Raw genomic sequence first — 25,554 nt, 5'->3', positions numbered from 1 at the left:
CTATGTATCACACTGTACTGCTGCCACAAAACAAAGAATTACACAAGAACATAAGAAATAGGGGCAGGAGTCGGCCATCTGGCCCGTCGAGCCTGCTCCGCCATTCAATAAGATCATGGTTGATCTGACCATGGACTCATCTCCACCCACCTGCCTTTTCCCTATTACCCTTAATTCCCCTATTTCACTACATATGTCAGCGATAATAAACCTGATTCTAATCCAGTACGATAACCCCACCATCTCCAACCTTACATATACATTGCGAGAAAAAAAAACTTGAATCAAAAGCCCCAGGACTTTGGACGAAGTTTAATCTACTGATCTGAGCTGGGATTCTGTGGAAGCTGTGGATACCACAAGGTTAGGCGTTCACTGTGTTGGCCCAGTACCTGAAACACGACAGGGGGTGGCTGGGTGCTGAGAAGGAAGGCAGCTGGTTACCAGGAGCCACCAGACAAAGGTGTTAGTGGCGGGTATCGGATGTCTGTCACAAGCGGAAAACATTTTGAAAATTAGCATAAATTAAATGCTGCATTATTTTGCCTAAAATCTGACTTGTCATTTCAGATAATGTCTGACAATATCGTATTAGAAGATCTGTCCTGGGACCAGCACACAAGTGCTATTGTAAAGAAGGCACGGCAGAATCTCTACTTTCTTAGAAGTTTGCCCAGGTTCAGCATGTCATCTAAAATGCTAACAAGCTTCTAGAAATGCGTGGTAGAGAGCATCCTGATTGGCTGCATCGTGGCCTGACTTGAGAGCACCAATGCCCAGGAACGGAAAAGCCTACAAACAGTAGCGGTAACGGCCCACTCCATCACAGAAAAAGCTCTCACCACCATTGAGCGCGTCTACAAGGAGTGCTGTCGCAAGGAAGCAGCACCCATCGAGGACCGCCACCATCCAGGCCACGCTCTCTTCTGGCTGCTGCCAAAGGGAAGGAGGTCCCACACCACCACCAGGTTCAAGAACAGTTATTACCCTACAACCATCAGGCTGCTGAACCAGTGTGGGTAACATCAATCACTACAACTCTGAATTGACTGTATGATCCTCAGACCCACTTTCACGTTCTCAGTATTATTTTTAACTTGCACAGTTTGTCTTCTTATGCATACGAGCTGTTTGGCAGTCATTGTCTATGTACAGTTTTTTTTTCATAAATTCTCTTGTATTTCTTTATTTTCCCATGAATGCCTGCAAGTAAATGAATCTCAAGATAGTATATGGTAGCATAAACATACTTTTTTAAAAAAATCACTTTGAACCTTGAATCCATATCCTTCCACCATGCATATTCATGTATTTATCCAACAACCTCTCAAACATCACTGTGGTGTCAACTTCAACCACTACCCCTGGCAGCCCCATTGCAGACACACACCACTCTAAAATAATCTGCCCTGCGCATCTCTTTAACCTACCTCCCCACCTCAAATATATGCCTTTGTATTTCTACCCAGGCAAAAAAGATTTGGCTGTCTACCCCATCTATGCCTCAGGTAACTTTATAAACTTCTATCAAGTCTCCCCTCATCCTCCAGACAAAACAACCCAACTTTGTGCGACACCTTACCCATGAGTGACCTGTAAGCTAGTGGAGGGAAGGAGTGCCTTACACCTCCTTTGCTAGAGATGCATCTTCACCCAGCCATCCAAAAGCTTCCCTATCCTTCCCATAATGAGGAAAAAACTGAATGCAATGTTCCAAGTTGCGTGATGAATCCAAAAGATAGGTGTGCTACTGGCCTGTCCAAGAAGCTGTCTGTGATCACAAGTCGGTGGAGGAGTTGTAGAGGTTGTAGTTAACCCCAGCTGATGAGAGCAGCCTCTCCCACTATGGTCCATCTCCAAAGGTATTGGACGGCAGTGGAATTAGGCTCTTCAACACTCACAACACGCTGGAGGAACTCAGCAGGTCGGGCAGCATCCGTGGAAACCATCAGTCAACGTTTCGGGCCAGAACCCTTCGTCAGGACTGAAGAGGGAAGGGGCAGAGGCCCTATAAAGAAGGTGGGAGGAGGGTGGGAAGGAGAAGGCTGGTAGGTTCCAGGTGAAAAACCAGTAAGGGGAAAGATAAAGGGGTGGGGGGGGGAAGCAGGGAGGGGATAGGCAGGAAAGGTGAAGAAGGAATAGGGGAAAACACAATGGGTAGTAGAAGGAGGCAGAACCATGAGGGAGGTGATAGGCAGCTGGGGGAGGGGGCAGAGTGACATAGGGATAGGGGAAGGAATTACCGGAAGTTGGAGAATTCTTTGTTCATACCAAGGGGCTGGAGACTACCTAGACGGTAAATGAGGTGTTGCTCCTCCAACCTGAGTTTAGCTTCATCATGGCAGTAGAGGAGGCCATGTATGGATATATCCAAATGGGAATGGGAAGCAATTAGTTCTCTTGCTTGGGATTGGGGTAGAGTTGAGTTTTACTTCAGGGGTCCCCCACTGTAACAGTGGAGAGCACTGTTTGCTCGACTTCTGCAGCAGAGAGAGACCCACCCTTCTCACTGCAGGATGGCAGAGGATGAGTGTTTTCTATGTGTGTATGTGTGGGTGGGGAGAAGGGGGAAGAGTTATCCACCCCTCTTGTGCGGGGCCCAGCTTCAATATTAGCCAATGTGCCAGAAAGACCAAAAGACAAAGGAGCAGAATTAGGCCATTCGGCCCATCAGGTGGAGAGAAACAAGTTAAATTTGCATTTGCAGAGCTCCAACCACACCCAAAATCTTGTTTCGGGTCACCATTGTAAATGTAACAGCTCAACCCGCAACCAGCAAGCTCGCCCAGAATCCTCCAGATCACCAGCTGTAGTCAAAGCTGTAGTCAAACTGACCGGGAGTTAAATATCAGCTCTACAGCACGTTTCATTTACGTGGCAAAGTTTCTGCTGGGCTGGTAGGGAAGAGAGTATCCATGGCTCTCCATAAAAATACACCAAATTACTTCAAAACCACAAGCTGAGCTGCCTTCAGCTTGGATTACTTCAAAACAGCACAACTTGCTCTTTTACTGGCTGAAAAGCTTGGCAAGGAGGCCACAGCTCTCTCTCCTGGCTTCACCACCATCGGTCTGATCATCACAGGCTGATGAAAGGTGGCGTCCATCATCAAGGATGTCCGTCACCCAAGGACATGCCCTCTTCTCATTGCCACCATCAAGGTGGAGGTACAGGAACCTGAAGAAACACACTCAATGTTTCAGGAACAGCTTCTTCCCCTCCGCCATAAACACTACCTCACTATTTCTTTCCTCCTTTTTTTGCACCACTTATTTCATTTTTTTTATACTTGTTAATTCAATTTATCATTTTATTATGTATTACAATGTACTGCTGCCATAAAGCAAAAACATTTCACAACATATGCCAGTGATATTACACCTGATTCTGATCTGCCCATTGTCCACCCTGCCTCCTGTGAGTGGGCTCCTCGTCTTTATCCCCACGTACAGAAACTCACCCACAACACAAGCACCATGTTAGCGGCAAACATCAAGCACCAAGGAGACCCAAGAGCACGTAGACGCCGGAATCCAGATCAACACAAAGAAAGCCAGATGAACTCAGCAGGTTAGATGGTGTCTGTGGAGGAAAATGGATCCTCGACATTTCAGATTGCGACCCTTCATCTAGACTCTGGAGCCTGTCTAGATGAAGGGCATTGACCTGAAATGTCGACTGTCCAATTCCTTCCTTAGATGCTGCCTGACCTGCTGAGTTCCTCCAGGGCTAGGTGTGTCACCGATCCCAGTTACCAGCACATGGTCCACAGGGATAAGGGGCCTTGAGCCAACCCTAAATTGCCACTTAGATCAGCTCCCTTCCTGTGCTTGAGCCATGGTAATTGCCCATTAATAGACGGCACAGTCGCGTGGCGGTTAGCATGACGTGATGGCAGATGTAAGATCACCATCCCACCGCTGTCTGTAAGGAATTATACATTCTCCCTGTCACCTCCCACATTCCAAAGACGTACGGTTGGGGTTACTGAGTTGTGGGCGTGCTTTGCCAGCACTGGAGGGTCAGTATACTCACTTGACTGGGTTGCCCACTGAAACTGGCTCACCCTATCAGAACTTAGCGAGCAAGACAGGGGCTTCTCAACCCAACATGCAGAAGCACAACAATAATGGGCCCAGGTTCGATCATAACCTCGCGCACTGCCCACATGGAGTTTAAATGTCCTCCAATGTGCTCTGGTTCCCCCTCCTCCCCCCCAACGTCCTAAAGATGTATGGGTAGACAGTTAGCAGATGTAACTAGACACTGGGGGAGGGAGGGGTGGCAAAATTACCAAAGGTGGATTGATGGGCATGTGTGAAAGTGTGGGATAGGGACAGGGACAGGCTGTGGGAATAATGGGATAGTTTTCTGGGTATGGGCACCGGCCTCTTTCAAGGAAGTTCCAAGAGATACTCACTCCAGAAAACCCACAGGCAGGATAACAAGTCAATAATGGTGCTTCCTACCAGACCAGCATTGAGGCCACCATTACAATGGCATCTCTGAGTTGGCCTCATCACTTGACTCCAGACCCCAGAAGGAGATACTCTATTCTGAAAGCAACGAAAGGTGTGAAACACAGCCCAATTCATCACAGGAAAAGCCCTCTAAGTGAGCACATCTACCAGGAGCACTGCCACAGGACAGCGGTATCCATCATCAAGGACCCGCCAACATCCAGACCATGCCTTCTTCTTACTGCTGCCATCAGGAAGGTGGTACAAGAACCTCAGGTCCCACACCACCAGGCTCACAAACCGTTACTACCCTTCAACCGTCAGGCTCCTGTACCAGCCGGGGTCCGGTCCCGATCGAGCCAGGAGCATGATCTGGTAACTGCGTCTGACTCAGCAGGGGGATGTCTCAGGGATACAGTTGTAACCAATTTGTCTGTATGCTGTTATCTACCCATGAGCCATCTGACACTCTGCATAATTTCAAAACTAACAGGAGCCTTGATTTAGATCTCAGACAAACAAACTGCATATTTCATAACCTGGAATGCTGCATAGCGATAAATATTGCAAAGGAATGTTGAAAATTAATTCCCAGCTATGAGGAGGCAGAATGCCAGGCAGAAATCAGAGCAATTACACAAACTCTCAATGGCAGCTCTGATCCTACCCAAAAACCCCAGTCTGCCATTTCAAAAGCCTTTTATCATCAGCAAACAAAAACACCCAATATTCCTTTAATCCCAGAGTCTGACTGGGTTGTTTATGACCACAAACTCCACTGAATGCTTCACCAAGTCATGCAACACACAACAGGCCCTTCGGCCCAGAATCCGCACTGACCATCAACCAATTATTTTACATCAATCCCACATTTTTCTCCCCACACTCCCATTATCTCTGCCTGGGTTCTTCCACTCAACCATTTATTCCAATCCCACTTTATTTTCCCCCCCATTCCATCTTGCTGCAGGAAGACGAATCACATCATTGGGACTCAACTACCAGACCCGGAGACAATCTACAACTCTGTACGGCGCACTCAGACAGCACTGGAGGCTGTAACTGAACCTGGGTCACCGGAGCCGTTAGGCAGCAGCCAGCCAAATGGTGACTCTGTGGACCTCACTGCCACAAACGGCTGTGGAGCCTAAGTTATCGGGTACATCTGGAGTAGAGGTTAACAGGTTTCTGATCAGTAAGGTTATGATGAAAAGCAGGAGAATGGGGTTGAGAGGGATAATAAATCAGACTTAATAGAATGGCGGAGAAAACAATGGGCCGAATAGCCTAATTCTGCTCCTGTGTTAAATAGTCAACTGCTTTCTCTGTTCGTGATCAACTTCAGCCCAGCAGAAGGAGCAGCACTGCCTGAGACCGTGGCCAAGCTTTAAGTCGAGCCACCATGCGCTCTCTCAGCTAGATCACAGAGGATCCAACAGCCAAGAGTGGAAGGGCCCAGGAAACCCTTCCTTCCCCACGACCACCACCCACCACCCACCCCGCCTGTCTTGGGGCAATCCGCACTTCAAAGATCAGTCTGGCGGTGCAGTGACTGACTGCCATTTCGGGGATCGTGCTGTGCCGAGGTTCCTACATCCCAATCAGCGAGGCACGGGAGGGTCAAGGCTGTGAAATGGCCCCTTAGGAATATTAAACATCACCTCTCCCAAGACTTGAGCCCAAGGGGAAACAACCAGTAGCCATGCAGTTAAGGCACAATAAAATATTCTCTCGTTTTTCTTTCTTCTAATATTTGTACATTTGTGTACTTGTAACACTACTGTGACACTGTAATTTCTTTTGGGATCAATAAAGTATCTATGTATTTTGTGCAGTGGATTCCGGTTAATTGGGACATCAGGACCAGTACATTCTGGTTTGATTGATTGATTGACAGGCATACAGTAGAGTGCAGAGTAGGCTCTTCCAGCCTTTCCAGCCACGCCGCCCAGCAATCCCCCAATTTAATCCCAACCCAATCAAAGGATAATTTACAATGACCAATTAACCTACCAACTGGTACGCCTTTGGGCTGTGGGAGGAAACTGGAGCACCCGGAGGAAACCCATGCAGTCACAGGAGCAACGTACAAACTCCTAACAGACAAGCAACAGGAATTGAACCAGGGCCGCTGATACTGCAAAGCTACCATGGCATGAAATTGAACTTTCATGGAAATAGTTAAAAAGGTATTAAAAAAAAAGGCAAACTATCCTTTAACTGAGTAACAAATTATGTACTTAAAGGAAATATGGAACAAATTAGAACACTACAAATATTACTACAGTACTATAAAACTGTGCATTAGTTCTTAATAGTTATTGACAGAAGCATTCATCCACTGCATGTTGCCATGTTCTTTTGATTGACTGTAAATGAACAAAATCAGCACAGACACCCAGTGCAGAAAATGCTTTTGACAATTGTATCTTTGAAATCTCAATTTTCATTGTAAAATTCAAAACGACTGTGATACCTTCAAATTCTTTGTAGTTTCCAAGTTGAAATAGTGGAATCGTTTCATTTTCACTCCCAGCCATTTCTGGCATCTCCAAGCCTGAATGCTTGAAACTGCAGTGACCAAAACAGTTCTGAATTGTCTTACTGCTTATTTCTTGCCAACTATCAGCAGCAAAATTCACTGCTTTTTGAACAAACACACACAACTGGCACTATTTTAAAAAATGATTGCTCGAAACACAGTGTTGTGTCCAACAGCCACACAAGTGTACGCTACTGACCCTAGTTAGAAACTGCTTGGCAACAGTCTCCATACCAGTGTCCCCAATAAACGAAGGGAATCCTGGCTATTTTCTCGATTAGATTTTGTTATTTAAGAATTGTCCCAAGTAAGTGGCTGTCCCGATTAACCGACTGCCTAGTTAACAGGAATCCACTGAATTTGCAGGGTTTGTATTCTTTTGCATATTGGTTGTCAGTCTTTGTGTGTAGTTTCCCATTGGTTGATTGAAAATCTGGAAGTAGAGTCCTATTGGCCAGAGCCTTGAGTCTGCGAGCCACTGGAGAAGTCAAAGCCCAGTATCTGCAAATTTGAGTCCAGTGGAGGTTGGGTCCGGAGGTTGAAGGCCTACGTCTACGTGGGGAGGGAGGGAGGAAAGAGGCTCGTTTTTTTGTTTGCTGTGTTCTGCTGAACATTATGGACATGCTATGGTGCCCATAATGTTCTGTTACAGGCTTCCGAGGTATCCCCAGCACACCTTCGGGTGTGTTAAGACCATAAAACATAGGAGCAGACTTAGGCCATTTGGCCCATCGAGTCTGCTCCACCATTCAATCACGGCTGATCATTTTTATCTTCTCCTCAACCTCCCCGGCCTTCTCACCGCAACCTGTGATGCCGTGTCCAATCAATAACCAATCAATCTCTGCCTGACAACCAGACCTCCACAACTGCATGTGGTAACTCATTCCACAAATTCACCACCTTCTGTCCAAAGAAATTTCTCCACATCTCTGCTTTAAATAGATGCCCCTCTGTCCTGAGGGATATACAACATTGTATTTCATTTGCCACTCTCTAGCCCGTTCTCCTAATCTGTACAAGTCCTTCTGCAGCCTACCTGCTTCCTCAACACTACTTGCCCCTCCACCAATCTTCATATCATCTGCAAACTTGGCAACAAAGCCATCTATTCCATCATCTGAATCATGCACACATGATAAATAAACCTGAGTTACAGTGAAGACACAGTAAGTCCTGGTTCTGTTGTTCAATGTGGAGCCAGTGTATCGAGAGTATCATTGGTGCACTGGAGGGAATGGAAAGCTCATATCCAGGCCTGACAGGGAACAGACACTTCAGATACAGAAGGAACATTTAAGGTATCAGCCCAACTCGGGTCCATGAGGTTTAAAGAGCCGTAGAGTCATACAGCACAGAAACAGGCCCTTCTGCCCAACTGGCTGATGCTAACCAAGGTGCCCCACCCAAACTAGCTCAATTGGCCTATATCCCTCTGAAACTTCCCTATCTATGTACCAGTCCAAAGGTCTTTAAAATGTTGTTAAATGTACATGACTCAAACACTTCCTCTGGCAGCTTATTCCACATACAGACCGCTCTGTGTAAAAACATTCCAACTAAATCTCTCTTCTCTCACCTTGAGCCTGCACGCTGTACACCTGCTCGTTAATGCAAATATCTAAAGATCCGATCACGTGGCAGCAACTCAATGCATGAAAGCATGCTGACAGGGTCAAGAGGTTCAGTTGTTGCTCAGAGCAAACATCAGAATGGGGGAAGAAACGTGATCCAAGTGACTTCGACTGTGGAATGATTGTTGGTGCCAGACGGCGTGGTTTCAGGATCTCAGAAACTGCTGATCTTAATGGTGTGAAAAACAAGAAACGTCCAGTGGGCGGCAGTTCTGTGGGCGAAAGCGCCCTGTTAATGAGAGAGGTCAGAGGAGAACGGCCAGACTGGTTCAAGCTGACAGGAAGGTAACTCAAATAACCACGCGTTACAACAGCGCTGTGCAGAAGAGCATCTCTGAACACAGAACACGTTGAACCTTGAAGTGGACGGGCTACAGCAGCAGAAGACTATGAACATACACTCAGTAGTCACTTTATTAGTTACAGGGGTACCTCATTAAATGGCCACTGTCTATATGTCCTCTGACTATTGATTCCTCAACCCTGGGAAAAAGACTGAATGCATTCACTCTATCGATGCCCCTCGTGATTTTATACCCCTCTGTGAGCTCCGGGGAAGAAGTCCCACGCGTACAAACTCCACTGAAGCAAAAGCGCCAAAGAAACTAGGGGCTACGCATTCCCCAGACAGTTATTAACTTGTTCTCATTTACAAACACTTAAACACTTTCCAGATCAAAGGTTTTAATTGCAGATTTTTGGCACTCGAGAGCTTTTCCACAGAAAACTTTGGCGCCAGGCACAGCCTGGCCTGAGACTGCTGAGATCAAGCAGCTCCTGGACCTCTGTCCCCTTCCCGCCCAGAAATCACACCTTTGAATCTACCCCTGCCCCCACCCTCCCCCTCCTCCCAACACACCCTGACCCCACACACTACCTTTCCCCTACTCCTCCCATCCTGTTCCTCTGATTCCCCTCCCCTGCCCCTCCCTCACTCCCCACCCACCCTGCTTCTCCTCCTCCCACCTTCCCCTCCCTCCAACACCCTCAGCTTTTCCTTCACAACTGCCCTCACGCCCTTCCCACCCTCCCCTGCCCTGTTGTTCCTTCTCCCAGTCCCCAACCCTCCGCTGCTCCACCACCCTTCCCCTCCCTCCATCACCCCTACCCACCACCTCACACCCACCATCCCCTTCTCCACCCACCCATCTTCACACACAAACACACCTTTCTCTCCCTCTTTCCAATCATTCCCTCAGCTCCTCCAACTCTCCCGCTTTCCCACCCATCCTCTCCTCTCCTCTACCCCTCCCTCCCATTCCCCCTCTGCACCTCGTCTGCCGGTGACTGGGTCACCTCTCCATCCCCAAGCTCCAGTGAGGACGCATCTCTCTTTTCCACTTCCCATTCTTCTTGTAACCGGTGACCTATCAATGACTCCCCCCAAACCTTCTCAGAGTCTGCCTGGGGAAACTGCACTGCACTCAAATCTAGGTTTCCAGATTTATTTATCTCACATCAAAACATAGTGAAATGCATGGTTTGTGTTAACAACCAACACCTCCTAAAGGTATACTGGCCGTCTGCAAGTTATACAGACCATTCAGCCCTTCGGGGCAATGCCAGCTCCCGGCAAGACAAGTCCATCAATCCTCAACTCGGGGTGGGGGGGGAAAGAAGGAGAGTCAACTTGGGCAAAAACCACTAACCGACCCCACCACAGTTGGTTATTCCAGCTCAGAGCAGGATCTTTCTGCTATCTGTGACACAGCACCCTACCACACACCCACCCACTGCTACCAAGGGTCAAATATGGGATGAGCTGCCGGAGGGAGTGGTAAAGGAGGTACACTCACAATCATTAAAAGGCAGGGATGGACAATCAAGAGATATTTAGATAAGTACACGGATAGGAGGAGCTTTGAAGGATACACTCTGAACATGGCCGGTGGGACTACCTTGGTCACCACAGTCAGCATGGATCATTTGGGCCGAATGGCCTGTTTTCACACTGTATCCAAGGGTTGATATTTGGGATCACGATCTCTGTCACAACATAAGGTGACAAGGTTTGAATTCTCTCAAAACCCCCATCTGTTCGAAGTTCATAAACTTCACGTCACCTCATGATCCGTTTTCTTGCCGGCATTCACGTCAGAACAAAAACACTAGAGTCAATGAAAAACTACACACAGAGACTGACAATCAGCCAATATACAACAGACAAACTTGTGCAAATACAAAAATAATCATAAATCAAAGTTCAAAGTACATTTAACATTAAAGTATGCATACTAGTACCTTGAGATTCATCTCCTTACAGGCAGCCACAAAACAAAGAAACCCAAAATAATTCATTACAAAAATTACCGTCAAACACCCAATGTGTAGAGAGGTTACAAAAAAATACTGAGAGCACGAGTTGTAGAGTGGTTGATGGTGCTTCCATACGTTGTGGAAATCAGTTCACAGTTGGGGTTATTTGTACAGTAGCATTCCTGGCGGTTCCTAAAGGGTTAAATAGTTGGCTTGTGTATATCTCCATATCTCTACAGTTCTCAGTCTCCTAACACTTCACATCAAAGCCACGCAATCACGGCAAATATGACCAGATACACAATGCTGGGAACACCCTCGCTCTTCCCGTGTCTACGAGCGTTCCCACAGCCGAAGTGAAAAGCAAATCCTCAAGAGGAATTTACTGGGCTCCACTTCTCCAACTCCGGCCCACGACAGAAACCTCGGACTCTCTGCCAAGGGTGAACTCTGCAGGGACATTTCACAATAGATCCCCTGGCATACCACATCCATCAGGCTACACTCCGCCTCCTACCTCACACGCACCTCTCCCCACTTCCTCTCCTGCTGGCAGTCACAGCCACTGACCAGCATCACAGCTGTGCATGTGCACATACACAGAACAGTACAGGCCATTCAGCCCACTTGTAACTACTCTAACCCTTCCCTCCTACATAGTCCATTTTTTCTTTCATTCATGTGCTTATCTGAAAGTCTCTTAAGTGCCCATGACGTCTCTGTGTCTACCACCGCCCCAGCAGGGTTTTCCACACACTCACCATTCTCAGGGTGTAAAGAAAAACCTACCTTTGACACCACCCAATACTTTCTTCTAATCACCTTAAAATTATGCCCTCTTGTATTAGCCATTTCCATCCTGGAAACAGATCACTGGCTGTCCACTCAAACTATGTCTCTTATCATCTTGTGCACGTCACATCCTCCTCCTCTGCAAAGAGAAAAGCCTTCGCTCGCTCAGCTTATCCTCGTAAGACATGCTCTCTGGTAAATCTCCTCTGCGTCCTCTCTGAAGCTTGTGAAGTTGTCTCTCTGACAAGTGGTGTTTGGCTTGTGTCTGCTTTGATGGCACTGCCATGCCCCCCTGAGCGTCCGTCTGTTCACGTTCCCTGGGCCACAGGGATCTGCTTTCTCGTCTGCACCCCCTCTCAAACCTTCCACACCTTTTCTGTAATGAAGCAATCAGAACTGAACTCAATACTCCCAAGTGTGGTCTAACCAAAGTTTTATAGACCAGTAAAAGACACATGTACTTTATAAAACGGTAGCTTAACATTTAGCAAGACACTTTAACAGCTTGGGGTGTTCCAGAGTTCAGAGTTCAATTCCAGTGCTGTTCTCCATGTTAGTACGTTCTCCCCGTAACCACGTGGGTTTCCTGCGGGCACAAAGCTTTCCTCCCAGTCCAGAGGTCAGTAGGTGAATTGGTCATTGTAAACTGTCCTGTGTTTAGGCTAGTGTTAAATAGGTGGTGTCTGGGCACTATGGGCACGTCCGACCAGTGTCCTGCACTGAGAGTCACACAAGATGGGTACGCACTCATAAGTATACAGTCTGAAGCACCAACATCCTCAAAGACACACGTGCACTAACTCCGAAGAATGCATGGACAGAGTTGAGTATGGAACAGAGGGACCTAGGAATAGAAACAAATGTCACAGGCAGACAGGGTGCTGGAGGGAGCTTTTGGCACACTAGCTTTCAGAATCAGAGTTGTCATCATCGACGTGACACTAGGAAATTCGTTCAATGGGCAAAATATCAAGTATAGAAGTTGGGCTGTTAATGTTTAAAGTTCAACGTAAAATTTATTATCAGGGTACATACATGTCACCATATACAACCCTGAGATTCTTTTTCCCGTGGGCATACTCAGCAAATCTATAGAATAGTAACTGTAAACAGGATCAGTGAAAGAGTACCAGCATAAGACAAAGGAGCAGAATTAGGCCATTCAGCCCATTGAGTCTGCTCCGCCATTCCATCAGGGCTGATCCCAGATCCCATTCCAGCCCCATACACCTACCTTCTCTCCATATCCTTTGATGTCCTGACCGATCAGGAAATGATCAACTTCTGCATTAAATACAGTATACCCACGGACTTGGCCTCCACCGCAGTCTGCAGTAGAGCATTCCACAGATTCACTACTCCCTGGCTAAAAAAAAACTCCTGCTTACCTCTGTCATAAAAGGTCACCCTGTTAGAGTAAAGATAGCATCAAAATGGAAAAAAAAAGGACAGGAAAGATTTAGAAGGATGCAGCTTGGACAAGGGCTGGAGTCATAAGAAGTTGGACAGGCTAGGACATTATCCCTTTAAGTTGAGGAGACTAGCAAAGACTACAGAAAACCCTGATGTACTGTAGCTTGCAAATATTTGTTCTATTCCTGCCAAGGACAGGAACCAGCTGAAGAGGTACCTGAAGTGAAGCCACTTCACTGCTACATTAAAAAGGTACTGCAAGCCCTTGACACAGTGCCAATCGTTCCACAGAATTACCTTCCGCTATGTTCCAACTAACCCACAAACACAGCCTGACAAGATGCCAGCATTTCTTCAGGCCCTACTCTACACACAACCTCATTTTTCGTCAACTCCTTGGAAAAAAATCTGGCACTAAATGGACCCTTACATGCACAGCAAATTCTAAAATATTTATGACATTTTATATACAATCACAGAGGTGTCGACATTACAGACATCCAACTGGTTCATTGTATCTTTAGCAGCGTGACACCGTTCCTGCCTGATTTACTTCCCATGTCCTTCCCTTTACAGCTCCTTGGTGAGTCCCAAAATCAGCTGGGGTGGGGGTGGGGTTGGGAGGGAGAACACCCAAGGGTGACCGTGCTTCTGGCGCCAACATAGCACGCCAGCAACTCACCAACCCTAACCGCAAGTCTCTGGAATGTGGGAGGAAACCCATGTGGCCAGGGGGAGAACGTGCAAACCTCTCAGATACAGTGGCAGCAATTGAACTCAGGGCACTGGCGCTGTGAGGGCATTACGCTGACCGTGAAGCTACTGTGCTGCTCACGCCCGCAGTTCCTTGAAACACGTAATTTCCAGAAAAACGGTGATTGGAAACAGAATCTGATTGCAACTGGGAAGCACAAAGTACAGGCTCAGTTATTGAGCCCACTACGACAAATGTGAGTGATGATACACCCGATTCTGATATGGGTCTCCATTGTGGACTGAGAGTGGGAAGGGGGCAGGGAGAGGGGAATCATGGTTGGGAAAAGAGGAAGGGAGAGGGAAGCACCAGACAGACATTCAGTAATAGTCATAGTCATACTTTACTGATCCTGGGGGAAATTGGTTTTCGTTACAGTTGCACCATAAATCATAAATACTAATAAAACCATAAATAGTTAAATAGTAATATGTAAATCATGCCAGTAAATTATGAAATAAGTCCAGGACCAGCCTATTGGCTCAGGGTGTCTGACCCTCCAAGGGAGGAGTTGTAAAGTTTGATGGCCACAGGCAGGAATGACTTCCTATGACGCTCAGTGCTGCATCTCGGTGGAATGAGTCTCTGGCTGAACGTACTCCTGTGCCCACCCAGTCCATTATGTAGTGGATGGGAGACATTGTCCAAGACGGCATGTAACTTGGACAGCATCCTCTTTTCAGACACCACCGTCAGAGAGTCCAGTTCCATCCCCACAACATCACTGGCCTTACGAATCAGTTTGTTGATTCTGTTGGTGTCTGCCACCCTCAGCCTGCTGCCCCAGCACACAACAGCAAACATGATAGCACTGGCCACCATAGACTCGTAGAACATCCTCAGCATCGTCCGGTAGATGTTAAAGGACCTCAGTCTCCTCAGGAAAGAGAGACGGCTCTGACCCTTCTTGTAGACAGCCTCAGTGTTCTTTAACCAGTCCAGTTTATTGTCAATTCATATCCCCAGGTATTTGTAATCCTCCACCACGTCCACACTGACCCCCTGGATGGAAACAGGGGTCACCGGTACCTTAGCTCTCCTCAGGTCAATAATCAATATACCAATCATTTGGAATTAAATGACCTTGCCTGGTGACTCGGGGCTGGGTGTCTCTGCACCCGTGCCACCCTCCCCATCCCTGGCACTGCTTCTTTGCCACCTGTCCCACACCCCTCCTACTTGGCACAGTGAGGTAGACATGGAAACAGATGGGGAAAGGCCGGCGGTTGAAGTGGAATGGTTCTGGTCAGAATGGGCCCAGCCGAAACCCTGGGAGAGTGTGGCAAACGTAGTGCCTGAAGCCAATCAGGATGAAGGCACTGCAGGGCAGGGTCTGCCCAGAAAGAAGGAAACCAGGGTGAAAGGGATTGCTAATCAACAGCAGTATTACAAGAAGCACAGGGACAGCAGGAGGGGCAGAGCATTTGGGAGACCCAGGGCCGGGCAGAGGGTCCGACACCAAAGGACGCCCATATCTGAAGCAACAATCAAAGTCATTCAGGAAAAAGACTCCAGGCGGAGGGATTGCATCAGAAGGCAATGACTGCGACTCCCATCAAGGCCCAGCAAACCACTGGCTGTCTGATCCAGCCGTCAAAACTCGTCCCGTCGTTTGAGATGAGGAGATTAAACATGGTTCCCCTCTGTTAGATGAAATGAGGAGATTGAACTCAGGTCTTCCCCATTGGCTGAGACTAGGAGATTGAACATGAACCCTCTCCATTGGCTGGTACGAGGAGATTGAATGCGGCCCCTCTCCATTGGTTGAGACACAGAGATTGAACATGGGCCCTCTCCATTGGCTGAAATGAGGAGATTGAACACAGGCTCTCTCCATTGGCTGTGAGGAGAAGATTGAATGTGGGTCTTCCCCATTGGCTGAGACAAGGAGATTCAATGTGGGCCCTCTCCATTGGCTGAGACAGGACGACTGAACATGGGAAAGAGACTCTACTGGCCACCACGGTTCACAACAGAACCCAACCCTCAGCTTTCCAAACAGTCTAAGGAAAATTGTTCCAGCTTTCTGAAATTATTTTAACATACATTTATTTCATTAACCTTGCAAAAATAAGATTGAATGAAAGAATATTAGACTTCTTAAAATGACAATGGTTGGGCCATGAGCTCCTCTCCTTCAGTGTTCCATTTAGCAGATGGTGTTGATCATGAAGCAGTTTTCTGTTACAGATCTGACCCCGAGCTCAAACTGGTTTGAGTTCTCCCTTCCACTGGGGATATTCAATTCTCACCGCTTAAACTGATCGCTCCGGGTCACCTTCGTGACACAGGGGCAAGGCTGCGGTGGGTTAGAGGATCAGGGAGTTACAGTGTGGGAAGGAAAGACTTTGCCACACGTTTTATTTCCACTGAGGAACATACTCAGTGTCAGAGGGACACGAAGCCAGTCAGGGAAGGAAAGGCGTGGGGGGGGGCTGCGGGCAGGGAGATATCAACAAGATGTGTCTTTAGTGAAAACAAAAGTTTGCCATTACATCAATCCTTTCGAAAAGACTTCACCGCTTAAAGAAGGTCCAGCTCTCTGAAAAGACCAGAACTGGTGTATTGAAGTGATATAGCAGCCATCTTGTGCACAGCAAGCAACAGCAAGGCAGCGGCCAAACTATCTGTGCTGTTGACGTGGATGAAGCAGTGCTCAGTCAACAGGGAGCACCTCCAAAGTTAGACATCGCACCCTCACTCCTTCCCCCGCTTGCCACCTGTTGCTGGGAAGTGTAGGTCAAGGTCAAAGTGAAGTTCACTGTCATTTGCGCGAGTACACGCTCCTGTCGCTGTCCGTGAGGAGTTTGTACGTTCTCCCCGTGACCGCGCGGGTTTTACTCCGGGTGCTCCGGTTTCCTCCCACAGTCCAAAGACGTGCCGGTTAGTAGGTTAATTGGTCACTGTAAACTGTCCCGTGATTGGGCTAGGGTTAAATCATGGGTTGCTGGGCAGCATGGCTTAAAGGGCCGGAAAGGCCTATTCTGCACATTCTCAATAAACGCCGAGGTGCAATAAAAAACTCACTTACAGCAGCATTCGCAAGAACAACAAATTCTACACGCGATCACAATTCCCGAAGAAGGCTCTCAGCCCGAAACACCAACTGTTTACCCTTTTCCTTAGACGCTGCCTGCCCTGCAGAGTTCCTCCAGTGTTTTGGGTGTTGCTTCCATACCACAATTTTTATAAGAAAACATTTGAACAAATAAAAAGTCTACTGTAGTGCAAAGAGACCACAGTGTTGCGAAACTTCCCTTTGGAATGTCTCCATCTCTCTCTCTCTACCCCTCTCTTCCAGATGTACAGGCTGACCCCCCTCGGAAGCTCGAGGTCAGAGGATGAGAAGGCAACGCTCCGGGGAACACATCTACTAGCTTAAACAAACAGAAATTATTTCAAGAGGTAGACCCAATTATACACAGCTAATGATCACACACACAGGCCCAAGGATTCTGAGACTCCTGGTCAGAGGTGAAGGGAGATCCCAGAGTGGACAGGAGGCAAATCAGAGACCCAAGGAACTTCCAGCGCTGGAATCCAGAGCAACAAACACTGGGCTGGGGCAGCTCGTTCTGCCTGGCCATTCCGGATCCCTTTCCAACTCGAGTTCTCAGGGTTATTTGTACTGGTCTTTTTATACATTACACACTGTGGTGCCTGTCAATCTCCGTTCACGTAAAGCTTTTCACAACATTAAACGTCAGGCTTACGACAGAGGCGCAGAATTAGGTCATATTCGGCCCACCAAGTCTGCTCTGCCGTCGCTTCATGGCCGATTTATTGTCCCTCTCAACCCCACTCTCCTGCCTCCTCCCCATAACCTTTGACCCCTGACCTGATGAGACATTAAACCCAGGCTCCATCTTTACTTTATTGTCGCCAAACAATTAGTACTAGAACGTATAATCATCACAGCGATATTTGAATCTGTACTGCACACTCCCTGGATTACAAATATTAAATATTAAAAATAGTTAAAATTAGTAAATATTAAAAAATTAAATTATAAATCATAAATAGAAAATAGAAAAATGGGAAGTAAGGTAGTGCAAAAAAACCGAGAGGCAGGTCCGGATATTTGGAGGGTACGGCCCAGATCCGGGTCAGGATCCGTTCAGCAGTCTTATCACAGTTGGAAAGAAGCTGTTCCCAAATCTGGCCGTATGAGTCTTCAAGCTCCTGAATCTTCTCCCGGAGGGAAGGAAGACAAAAAGTGTGTTGGCTGGGTGGGTCGTGTCCTTGATTATCCTGGCAGCACCGCACCGACAGCGTGCGGTGTAAAGTGAGTCCACGGACGGAAGATTAGTTTGTGTGATGTGCTGGGAGAAGAGATGCAAGAGACCCCCAGGCACTAATCCAAGACCATGGTGTCTCCTTCCTACATAGCAAGACCCAAGCAACAAACATGAAGTACAAAACACAGCACAGTATAGACCCTTCACCCACAATATTGTGTCAACCTTCCGACCTACTCCAAGATTAATCTAACCCTTCCCTCCTTTGTAGTCTCAACTTTTCTATCATCCATGTGCCTATCTAAGAGTTTCTTACATTCTATCTACTTTTTTCTTGTAAAAGGCTACACGAAAAGGAATATCAGGGTGGTGTATGACATATCCAGTACATATATACTGTGATAAATTTGCTTTGAACCTGATAGCATGAACACTGAATTCTCCAACTTATGGAGACCTGCTCTCCACCCACGCCTCCCCCCGTCCTTTTACTCTCTCCTCCTGATCTACCCAGTTCTTCTTACACCCAAGCCCGGCCCCCACTCATTTCTTGCCCCTCCTCCACTCATTCTATCCATCCACAGATTCCTCCCGTGTCCCCTTCCTCACTGCTTCCATCTGCCCACCCCATGCTCCACCATCCTCTCCTATCAGATTCCGTCCCCTCCCAGACTCTTGTCACTGTTTCCGGCTTCCCCTCTTCCACCTGCCTATCGCCCCTCTCACTTGGATCCACCTCCGGCCTGCTGCCTCTCTCTCCACCTCTCCGTGCTGGCTCTCTCCCCGTTCTGGCTTTCATAAACACAAGATTCTGCAGGTGCTGGAAAGCCAGAGCAACACACACAAAACGCTGGAGGAACTCAGCAGGCCGGGCAGCTTCTACAGAGAGGAACAGACAGTCAACATTTTCAGGCAGAGACTCTTCGTCAGGACTGGAAAGGAGAGGGGAAGATGCCAGAACAAGGTAGTTGGGGAAGGGGAAAAAAGTACAAGCTGGCAAGTGATAGGTGAAGCCAGAGGGGTTCAAAGGTCAAAGTAAACTTATTATCAAAGTGCGAGTGTGTATATCACCATATACAACCCTGAGATTCATTTTCTTGTGGGCATACTCAATAAATCTATAGAATACTGGGCTTAGAGGTGACAGGTGGAAGACTGAGAGCTGAAGGAGGAATGAGATAAGAGAGGAGAGTGAACCATGAGAGAAAGGGAAGGAGGTGATAGGCCCTCGATCTGTCAGTCGAAATGCAGGGTCTCGCCATGAAACATCGACTGTAGTGTCGGGGAACCAGCCCTTTGGCCCACGATGTGCTGAACTAATTGAATTAGTAATTAAGCGTCTAATTCAACCAAGCGGTTCTGCCTACACAATGTCCATATCCTTCCATTCTCCTCACATTCATGTGCATCAGGCCTCGTGATCACCTCTATCGTTCTTGCCTCCACTTCCATCTCGGGCACCCACCACTCTGTGCAAAAACATCCTGTCCCGCACACCTCCATTGTCTTAAAAATATTTACTTACTTAGAAATGCAATGGGGAACCCACCCTTCCAGCCCAAACAGCTGCCCCACCTACTTAACCCCGGCCTAACCACAGGACAGTTTACACTGACCAATTAACCTACTAGCCGGTACGTCTTTGGACTGTGGGAGGAAACCAGAGCACCCGGAGGAAATCTATGTTTTCACAGGATGGACATACAGTGCAAACTTTCTCACAGACTGCATCGGAACTGAATTCTGGCCTCCAATGCCCCGAGCTGTAATAGTGTCACGTTAACCACTACGTTACCGTGGCGCACGAAAGGAATCCCTTAAACAGTCCTGAGTGAATATCAGGAGGTAGTAAGGGAATCAATACAGCAATTGTGCCAGGTGCCAGCCTTCTTTCTTCAAATATCACGTCATAAAAGGTTTAGAGTCACTTTAAATGCAGACAGGGAACCTGAGCTGCAGTAAGTGTGGATGGGTTAACGCAAACCCTCACTCTCCCAGAACCAGACAGCACTCTCGAATGAAAGGGAATGAAATTCCCACTGCTGGGTCCCCTCTATACAAACACAGACACGGAGAGACAGGCTCACTCACACACACACACACACATACAGTCTCTCTCACACACACACAGTCTCACACGGTCAGAGAGACAGCCTCACTCACACCAATATATACACACGGAGATACAGTCTCTCTCACACACACCAATATACACACACACATGGAGATACAGTCTCACACACACGGAGAGACAGGCTCACTCACACCAATATATACACACGGAGACACACACACACACCAATATACACACGGAGATACAGGCTCACTCACAGGGAGATAGTCACCCACACACTAATATAAACACAGAGACACAGTCTCTCACACACATGGAGATACAGTCACACACACCAATATACACACACGGAGATACAGTCTCCACACACACCAATATACACACGCGGAGATACAGTCTCACACACACGGAGATAGTCTCTCTCACACACACACACAGGTAGTCTCACACACACCAATATACACACACACACACACAGACACAGTCTCACACACACACAGAGATAGTCTCACTTACACCAATATACTCTCTCACAGAGATAGTCTCACACACACAGCATTATACACACACACACATAGATACAGTCCCACAAACACCAGTATACTGTGTCTTTCTCTCACACAGATACAGTCTCACACACACACACGTAGATACAGTCCCACACACAGCAATATACACTCTCTCACACACACATACAGTCACACACATCAATATACTCTGTGTGTGTGTCTCTCTCTCTCACACACACACACACACTAATATACTCGGTCTCCGTATCTGTCACATACAGTCTCTCAAGTGCACTCCCCCGTCAAACCATATCGAGAAGCTGTCAGTGAAGACAATCAGAGTGGAATGGAACAGAATAAAAAACTAGATTCAGTTCAGTGACAACACGGAGAGGGGCCAACGAAAACTAAATTACTCTGAGGGAAACGAGTGAAGATGAGGTGAATGGCTTGCTTTTATTCCCTCAAGTGGATGTGGCCATGACAGGCTGAGCCAGCGTTGAACTACCTGTCCTGTTGCCCTTGAGAAGATGGTGGGTGAGCTGCCTTCTTGAACTGCTGCAGTCTGAAGCTCTGGGTACATCCACAGTGCTGCTAGGGAGTGAGTTGCAGGTTCATGACCCAGTGACAGTGACACAAGTCAGGACGGAGTGCCACTTTGCCTGGTGGTGCCCTCTTGTCCTAGTTGGTAGAGGTCGTTCAGCTGCTAATGATAAAGCTTGATTTTCAGTAACATGGGGCAGGAAGAGGCCTTTCTGCCCATCAAACCTGTCTCTGCAATCCCCAACTCTTTGCTCACAGCCAACATCAGGATATGTAAACAACTCCGGTTTCTGCCACTTCCTGTGGAAGGGGGGTGGTGCGTGAGGGTCACAAATTATGCTCCTCCTCCTCCTCCTGTAGTTCACTCTCCTCTCTAGTCCTTCACCTTTCCCTCCCACCCAGCTTCACGCATCACCCTCTAGCTAGCCTCCTTCCCCTCCCCTACCTCTTTATTCTGGCATCCTCCCCCTTCCTTTCCAGTCCTGATGAAGGGCCTCAGCCCGAAATATTGACTGTTTATTCATTTCCATGGATGCTGCCTGACCTGCTGAGTTCCTCCTGCACTGCACAGCAGAGGTTCCCAACCTTTATTTTAGTACCACAGACTCCTACCATTAACTGAGGGAACTGCGGACCCCTGGTTAGGAGCCCCTGCTGAAACAGGCCCTTCAGCCCAACACACTGATGCTATCCAGGATGGCTGTCCAAGCGAATCACAGTTGCCCGCTCTAAACCTTTCCCCAGCCCTGCACCCGCCCTCATGTCTCTTAGACGTCGTTACTGCGAAGAGATAATGAGGTCTCCACTCTGCCAGCAGGTTCAGAACCTGCCGCCGGAAAAAAGGCTGGAGATGGAGATCTCATGACTGGGAATTATGAAGTTCAAAGTAAATTTATTATCAATGTACGTATATGTCACCCTATACAAACCTGGGATTCATTCCTTGGAGTTCCCCACTACAGAGGTCCGTGACTGAGCAGGCTTCGGTCGGAGTCTGGGAGGACGTTCAGATGCAGTAGGCATTGTGTAACTGGGCCACAGGGCTTTACACCTTTTCCCTTTTAACTAGAAACACACACACACACCCCACCCCCCACCGCAGTCAGCCAGCATCCCCATAACCTCGCCTCATTGCTGGACGCGCCCTGTCTGCACACTGCCCCAAATGCACGATCTGTGGACACAGCTCAGCACATCATGGAAATCAGTCCTATAGGCTGTGCCTATAGATCTCACTGCCTCAGTAAAGCAACCAGCATAATCAAAAACCCCACCCACCCACCTCATACAGTCTCTCTTCACCCCCCCCCCACTGGGCAAGAGATAGAAAAGTCCCAAAGCACCTACCTACCGCCGGGCTGAAAGACATCGTTCACCCCCCTGTTACAAGACTATTTAATGGTTCCCTTGTGCTACAAGATGGACCCTTGCCCTCACGATCCAGCTCATTATGATCTTGCTCCCTATTGGCTACGCGCACTGCACTTTCTCGGTAACTGTTACACTTTATTGTGCATAGTTGGTTCACCTTGTTCTACCTCAATGCACTGGATAATAATTTAACCTGTGTGAACAGGCTTTTCTCTGCATCTTAGTACACGGCGACAATATTAAACCAATGCTTCCCCCCACCGAGCACGCCCAGGGAGGGGAGAGGGAGAACGGTTCGGACAGGAATGGGCAAGCTGGGTGGAGCCCTTTCCTCCTTCCTGTTGTTTAGGTCCTTAAACCCAATACCAGAGCGGAGGGATTAAAGAGACAAGTTTATACAGAACCGCGCTTGCACCACAGGTTAAACTTAACTGTATCATTGTACCGAGATTTTTACTGCCTGTCACGACACGGCCACGTCTGTTCACCGCCACGCTGAGAATCCCTCATCCAGGCATCAAGCTGGCAAACGCTCAATCCTAGTTTCCCTCGAAGTTCATTCCTCCAAGAAAGCATCTCTCAGTGAGCGGGGCATTAAGCAAATGTTTATATATTTTTTTTAAAACTCGAGATCCACACAGCGTGAGATTCTTCCAAGAATGCCTCTAAGAGTGCGACGACTGGGCAACTTTGCACTGTCTATAAAGAACTCCTACAGCAGGAGATCCAAATTGGATGGGGGGACAGCAGCGACAATTTAGGACAATGGCCTGAGACTCCGTGTAAAGTGCGACAGCGTTTATATAAAGCAGATCAGGAGGCTCCACAAAACTGTACCCCCGGCTCCGCACAGCAACGCTGCCTCACGCCTGCAGCAAGGCGGCATTCTCGGCTGAATGCAATAATGCACGCAACACCAAATGCACTTTACAACGCCCGCTGCATGCAATACTGCACACTCCTGTCTAACTCCGCTCTGAGCGAGCGCTTTGCCATCTTCCGCCCTGCTGGTCTGAATTCGGCGCAAGCCAAATTCCTCCAGTACCAGCAACGTTGTGTCCAGTTAGGTGTAACAATTCATACCCACGGTGCTATACAATGCGTCGCACTATATCGTAACCAGAAATATTCCGGGTGCACACCGGGCAAAGTGAAATCAGGATGATTTACTCTAAAACCCAGGGTGCACAAATCTAGCGCGCGATACAGTCTGTGCAATACTATTTTCTCAGTGTGGACTGATAGGATTTATTCTAAGTAAATCCCAGATGATAAACTGTTTTGACTACCGTATAATCCAAGGTCCAATACATTTAGCTCACAATATAGTTTCCAGACCGTGCAATAACGCAATCTTAGATACTGTACAATTAAACTTAGGGTGCTAAATTACAATAAGTGTAGAATACTTCAGATTGAAATGCTGCCACAACGCCGTGTTTTCTGAGTACCTCCAGGGCTCGCAGTCCCGCACACCCGACTCCTTACCTTCTTCTCCTTCTCCTCGAAAGGCAGCATCAACCAGGGCATCTGGCCCACGAACTCCAGCCAGGGCTGCTGCTCCTCCTCGGAGCCGATGAAAACCACCTCCAGCTTGTCGGCGTTCTCGCCCTGCTTGAAGCGACCGTAGAAGTCGGCGAGGGCCGCGGTGAACTGCTGGCACGGGGCGCTCCAGCTGCAGCCGAAGTAGAGGGCGAGCAGCCGGCCGTCCGAGCCGAGCGGCGAGCACTCCACCTCGGCTTGGTGCCGGTCGGTCAGCCGCTCTCCCAGGAGCTCGCACACCGGGCCGGCCATGGCGGCGAACGGCGCAACAGCCGCGGCGGAGGGGAAAGGAGAGGGGGAAAAGGGGGGAAGAGGCGGAGGAAGGGGGTGGGTGGGAGGGTGGCCGGTCCCTGCCGAGCGTCCCAGCGAGTCCTGCCGCCCCGGGTCGCTGCTGGTCAGCCCCGGGCTCCGCCGCTCTCTGCGAACGGACTCGGCTCCCGCGACGTTCCAGGACCAATGGTGATCCAGCAGCACTCCTATTGGTCCCAGCAGCGAATTCCTCCTCGCCTCGCCTCGACACACTCTCCCCCCACACCCAGCACCAGCCACCGAGCAAGTTTGCCAAGCACAGCCCTCTCCCTGGCGGTGGCGAGGGGGGCGGGAGTGACCTTGCGGAGATCCACGAAACCGTGAGGGGCATGGCCGGGCTGAATCCCTTTCGCAGGGTGTGCTGCTGGCGGGGGATCCCAAACTTCAGCGAGACGAGAGATTCTACAGATCCTGCAAAAAAAAATTTGCCGGAGGAACTCAGCAAGTCGAGCAGCATCGCCAAATTTGGAGTATTGTGTGCCGTTCTGGTCACCTACCTTACAGGAGAGATGAGATTGGAACGAGTAGAGATAAAAAAAAATGTTTACAAGGATGTTGCTGGGACTTGTTATGGGGAAAAGGTTGGATAGGTTAGGGCATTTTCCCCCCCTTGGAGCGTAGGACAGCCGCGGCGGGGGAGAGGGGAAGGGGTTAGGAAAGCGCTCGGTCCCTGCCGGGCATCCCAGCGAGTCCTACCGCCCCGGACTAGGACTCGTGAGGGGAGATATGAATGCAGTAAACAAAATTATAAGGGGTAAGTGTAATGAGGTGAATGTAATTAGGGGTGAAAAGGGGAACTTCTTCACTAGAGGGTGGAGCTGCTCGCTGAGTGTGCCTCTCTATAGATGCTGCCTGACCTGCTGAATTCCTCCAGCATATTGTGTGTGTTGACCACTTACCCTCCCGCTCACCCCTATACATACACACACACTGCTGAGTACAACCAGCAGATAGTTTGTTCCCAAAGACTTGAGAGGGTTGTGGATGGGACATGTTTTTTCCTTACGCACAGATAATGGCGAGTGCCTGGACCCGATGGCAGGGGTGTTGCTGGGAACAGATATAAGAGTACCGTTTGAAGAGGCTGTGACCGCATACGACGGGCAGGATAGGAACG

At 48.4% G+C, this 25,554-nt stretch overlaps 1 protein-coding gene across 1 annotated transcript in view; it reads right to left on the bottom strand.

Moving 5' to 3' along the window:
- The window catches only part of nxn (nucleoredoxin), a 169,972-nt gene extending 145,321 nt beyond the window's left edge, over window positions 1-24,651 (bottom strand). Inside the window, exon 1 of the mRNA XM_063031226.1 lies at window positions 24,075-24,651. Within this exon, the coding sequence (XP_062887296.1) occupies window positions 24,075-24,380 (306 nt within the window). The 5' untranslated portion in view covers window positions 24,381-24,651. The remainder of the gene's footprint in view (window positions 1-24,074) is intronic.
- Between the last annotated feature and the right edge of the window lie 903 nt (window positions 24,652-25,554).

This window comes from Mobula hypostoma, chromosome 23 (genome assembly GCF_963921235.1).
Source record: "Mobula hypostoma chromosome 23, sMobHyp1.1, whole genome shotgun sequence".
In the NCBI taxonomy this organism is placed as follows: Eukaryota; Metazoa; Chordata; class Chondrichthyes; order Myliobatiformes; family Myliobatidae; genus Mobula; species Mobula hypostoma.
Note: the sequence above shows the minus strand (reverse complement) of the source record. Positions and strands in the feature narration are given on the sequence as shown.